General features: G+C 34.9%; 1 protein-coding gene across 1 annotated transcript in view; it reads left to right on the plus strand.

Annotated features, from left to right (window-relative positions):
- Nucleotides 1-1,569: 1,569 nt before the first annotated feature.
- The window catches only part of LOC110095708, an 8,501-nt gene continuing 5,447 nt past the window's right edge, over nt 1,570-4,623 (plus strand). Inside the window, exons 1-2 of the mRNA XM_020821349.2 lie at nt 1,570-2,395; nt 2,989-3,106. Coding sequence (XP_020677008.2) covers nt 1,761-2,395; nt 2,989-3,106 — 753 coding nt within the window. The 5' untranslated portion in view covers nt 1,570-1,760. The remainder of the gene's footprint in view (nt 2,396-2,988; nt 3,107-4,623) is intronic.

Below are 4,623 nucleotides of genomic sequence, written 5' to 3' on the forward strand. Positions count from 1 at the left end.
TTAGCTTGCTCATGTAACACCCAAGAATCAAATTTAGAAGAATTGTCAATTTAATATTTTAAAAATATACTAGAGCTTCTATAAATCATCAATATAAATAATAACCAGTAAAAGCAACTAAAATTATATATATCAATATATTTTATTATTTATTCACCTAAAATATTATTTACTCTAGCTATGAGATCAATACAATAACTAATCTATCACAAGATCCTAACTACAAAATAATAAAAGAAATACAACATAAAATCTAAAAAAAAAAAAAAGAATCTCTGACAATCTCACTTCAACTGGTCTTGACTCATTCCCTAACCTAAAATCATTAAAAATCTACATAATGAGCTCAAAAGCCCAACAGTAATCTAAACTTACTAAAGCTTTCAATGCAAGGACTAAAGAATTAATATGCTATACTCAATCTAATATAATCAATGATAGTCAATATAGCTAATGACTAAATATTATCAATAAAAAACACAATTATCAATAATAAAAGCAGATAATCATTATAATGAATCTAAAAATCAATAATTTATATAAAATTCAATAAATAAGTAAAATAGCAGTGCATAAATTATTCATAAATCACTAAATAAATCTATCTTCTTTATTCATATGCATCATCTGTTTATGTATTATCAATACATTCAATAATATTAATGATATTAATATATCTATCAATATCGTCATTATCAATATATGCATGCATTAATGTATGATTTAGCAAGGCAGAACATTTAGCTTTAACATGATGTTTTCAACATCTTTTACCCAAATTGATTCCCAATTAGTCATATCAATAATCACTTATCTAGTTAATCAATCATCACTACACGTGGCATCATTAAATCAATAAAGAGCCGTCACTCTCTGCCCGATAGCGTACTTGAAAATTTGTTACAGGCTGCAACCGTGATAACACCATAAACCACATTTAAGGTAAAGCTCGTTGGTCCACCCTTCTGCGTAGGATATTATATTTTAACATCAAATTGATTTTATACTATTAACAACCAGCCTTTCTTGCTTATGCAAATGCTACAATCAAAATGCGATAGGAAATAATCAATTTTATTTATTACAAGAAAATTTATATAATAATCAAAATCATTGAAAATTAAAATGAGATTTGAATTACATACAACAAATATAAGAATTCTTTGAACAAAATTGTTAGATGAAGAAGTCCCGAACAACATTCTCTCTCTTCTATCTCTCTTTTTTGGCAAGACAACGCTGAAATTAAAATTTTTTCACTTCAAAAAAATTATTTTAAAAAAAAAAATCGAATTATTACAATTCAAACTCATAGTAAAGTGTTAAAAACAATGTTTGAAAATTCACATATTATTTAGCCTCCTCCTAAGGAGCCGTTATTACGTCCTCCGACCGGATGCAGAGGAACATTCGGTCATAGGCAAAATACCGCCTATACCGAGGTGTACCGAGTTTTTTCACCTCGGTATAGATGATTTTTTGTCTAAGACTGAATGCTTTTTGCATCTGGTCAACCGAACCAAATAAAAGCGCCCTCCTAAGGCTAAGAGTTTCCCTGGGCATTGCCGGGGAGCAGAAATATTTTGCATAGCCTTGCTGCTTGAACCTATCAAAAAATTCAGATGTTAAAATGACATTATGTCTTTGAATAGAACCAATTTGGCTGGAATGCACAATGTGAGTCATGACAGACCTAGACGATTAGCCGCAACTTTTCAGTTCCGTCCTCGCTTGCTCGTTCTCGATCTCAACCAGCTTCCATGGCATTCTCTTTCCTCAACCGCCGCCGTCTTCGCCTCTTCTTCCTCCTTCCCAGACCTCCTCCGCCAATTTCTCTTTCGGTCCAGCGCTTTCTATCAGATAAAGCGGTCGCCACACCTCTTCCCAACCCCCACTTGGATCCAAAAATGTCGCTATCCGCCCGCCTCTCTTTCGTCTTCGATCAGATTGATGCCCTCGAGCGCCAGCGCAACACTTCCGCCAAGGATGAGGCTCTTCAACGCATTCGCGCCTGGAGCCAGTCGAAGCACCCACCTCCGCCGCCCTCTTCCTCCACATCCACCGCAGCTGCAGATACAGTTGCCGATGCAGGAAGTAAAAGTGGCGATGCCCAGATGATAGAGGACTCCAATCGGGCTGAAGTCGGAATGGCGGAGTTCTTCCGGCGGGAAGTGGAGGTTGTACATCCCTGGCCGGAGTGGATTGAGCTGATGGAGAGGCTCGCCAACCAGAATTATTTCGATTACCGGCGAGTAGAGGAGGACTGCATCGCTGCCAAAGCTGGGATTGATATATCCGGAGTGAAGGAGGAGGTGGGGTTGGACCTTACTAGGGATTGGGCAGCTGTGAGAACCGCTTGTATGAATTTTGGCCGAGACCGGTTTGATATTCTTAAGTATGCTGCTTTTCTAGTTTACTCTCTAGTTTCTCCCGCGTAATGCTTGACTGAAAGTAGCACGCATGGCTGTAGGTTGCTTTCTGATTAACTTTGTATGTTTTGTTCAGGGGGAAAAGTTCCTCGTCAAAATTTGTACATGTTGAATTCTACATATCTTGCAGAAATGTATTAGTCTTACTGTTTAAGGTTCAATTTAAGAACCATGTGCCAATGTTTGGTTTTACCTCTAGTTTTGTTTATTTTGTGAGTTGATTTGGATGGAAAATTCTTCCCTGATCTAGTAGATATTTTATTCTGCAACTTAAAAATGTGAATTATTTTAACCGGCTAAATTGTTAATTTCCATTATGATTTGAGGCCTTTAATTCATCAGTAGATGAATGCATTTGAGAAGGATTACACTGTTCGCCAACATATACATGATTGCACTTTGTAATCCCAAATTATTCTGAAAATTGTACTTCAATTTTAGTACTTTTTATTTTTTTCGGAAAGAATTTCTAGTTCTATTTTAGTACTTTTTTTCTGCAAGTTATTGTTGGTTTTGTCTATTTGTTGTTGCGTAATCTAAATCTATAATGGAATTTTAGGTCTTTACCAAGGAAGGATATTCAGGTTTTGGTAGGTCATGGATGCCCCAGCATGGACTCAAAAGTTGTCTTCTCGGCTAAGCTGTTGAGAAAGTACCTTCATATTGATGAAGGAGATGTATGTATCTTTCATTTTCAATCTGCTTGGATTTTCTTACCAGTTCAATTGCTTTCCTTATTATGATGTTTTCAATTTATGAACCAGTTTTTTTTTACTCTTGTTAGTTTCTACATTAAGCGACAGGAGTAGTAAGGATTTAGTTAAAGTGAAGTGTATTAAGGATGAAGATAAAAAATTATTTTTATTAGAATATTCAACAAATGTGGATGAGATATTTTGCTAAACTTTTCAATGAAGGTTATGAGAATGCAATTGACTTTAGTGACCTTAGAAACCTAAATAAAAATAAAGATTTTTGTATTTTTCAGTGTATAAGTAAAGCTGAAGTATTAGAGGCTTTAAAAAAATGAAGTGTGGAAAAGCTGTTGGACTTGATGATATTCCAATAGAGGTGTGGAAATGCTTAGGAGATGTAGAAATTTCTTGGCTTACTAAACTTTTTAATATTATTTTAAAGACTAAAAAAGATGCCAGATGAGTGGAGAATGAGTGTGTTGATTCTTATTTTTAAGAATAAAGGTGATGCACAAAATTGTATGAATTATAGAGGAATTAAGTTAATGTGCCATACTTTAAAATTATGTGAGAGAGTTATAGAGCATAGGTTTCAGCATGATACTAATGTTTCTCAAAATCAATTTGGATTCATGCTAGGTAGGTCTACTTTGGAAGCTATGCATTTATTGAGAGGTTTGATGGAGAATTATGGAGAGAATAAGGATGATCTACATATGATTTTACTGATTTAGACTTCGTTTGTGATGGCTTTTTTACTGCTTTTAAAGCAGCTTTTGAGTACAAAAATTTTAATTTATGTACTACAAAACTATTTTAAGAAGCAGTAAAAAAGCCGTCCCAAATGAAGCCTTAGAGAAAGCATATGATAAAGTTTCAAGAGAAGTGCTATGGAGAGTTCTATATAAGAAAGAAATTAATAATGCTTATATTTAAGTCATTAAGGATATGCATGCAGGAGCTATTACTTGTGTTCAAACATAAGGTGGTTTGACCAAGTATTTTCCTACTTTCGTTGGATTACATCAAGGATCAGCCTTTAGCTCATATCTTTTTTGCTTTAGTCATGGATGTTCTCATTAGGCATTTGCAAGACATTGAACATTGGTGTATGCTTTTTGTTGATGACAAGGTTTAAAATTGCGTATTTAAGCCTCGAGGCGGTTTTCGTCCGTGAGGCGAGGCATAAGCCTCAAGGCGGTCTGAGGCGTAAGCCTCACGGACATAGAATTGCGTAAATGAAAAATTAAGGGTTTTATTTGCAAGACATTGAACATTGGTGTATGCTTTTTGTTGATGACAAGGTTTAAAATTGCGTATTTAAGCCTCGAGGCGGTTTTCGTCCGTGAGGCGAGGCGTAAGCCTCAAGGCGGTCTGAGGCGTAAGCCTCACGGACATAGAATTGCGTAAATGAAAAATTAAGGGTTTTAGTAGGAAAATAATAGCAATATTCTATCTTACAATAAAAACATCTAAATGATATATGAAAATAGTGGAAA

This window comes from Dendrobium catenatum, unplaced genomic scaffold (assembly GCF_001605985.2).
Source record: "Dendrobium catenatum unplaced genomic scaffold, ASM160598v2 original_scaffold_112219, whole genome shotgun sequence".
Taxonomy (NCBI): domain Eukaryota; kingdom Viridiplantae; phylum Streptophyta; class Magnoliopsida; order Asparagales; family Orchidaceae; genus Dendrobium; species Dendrobium catenatum.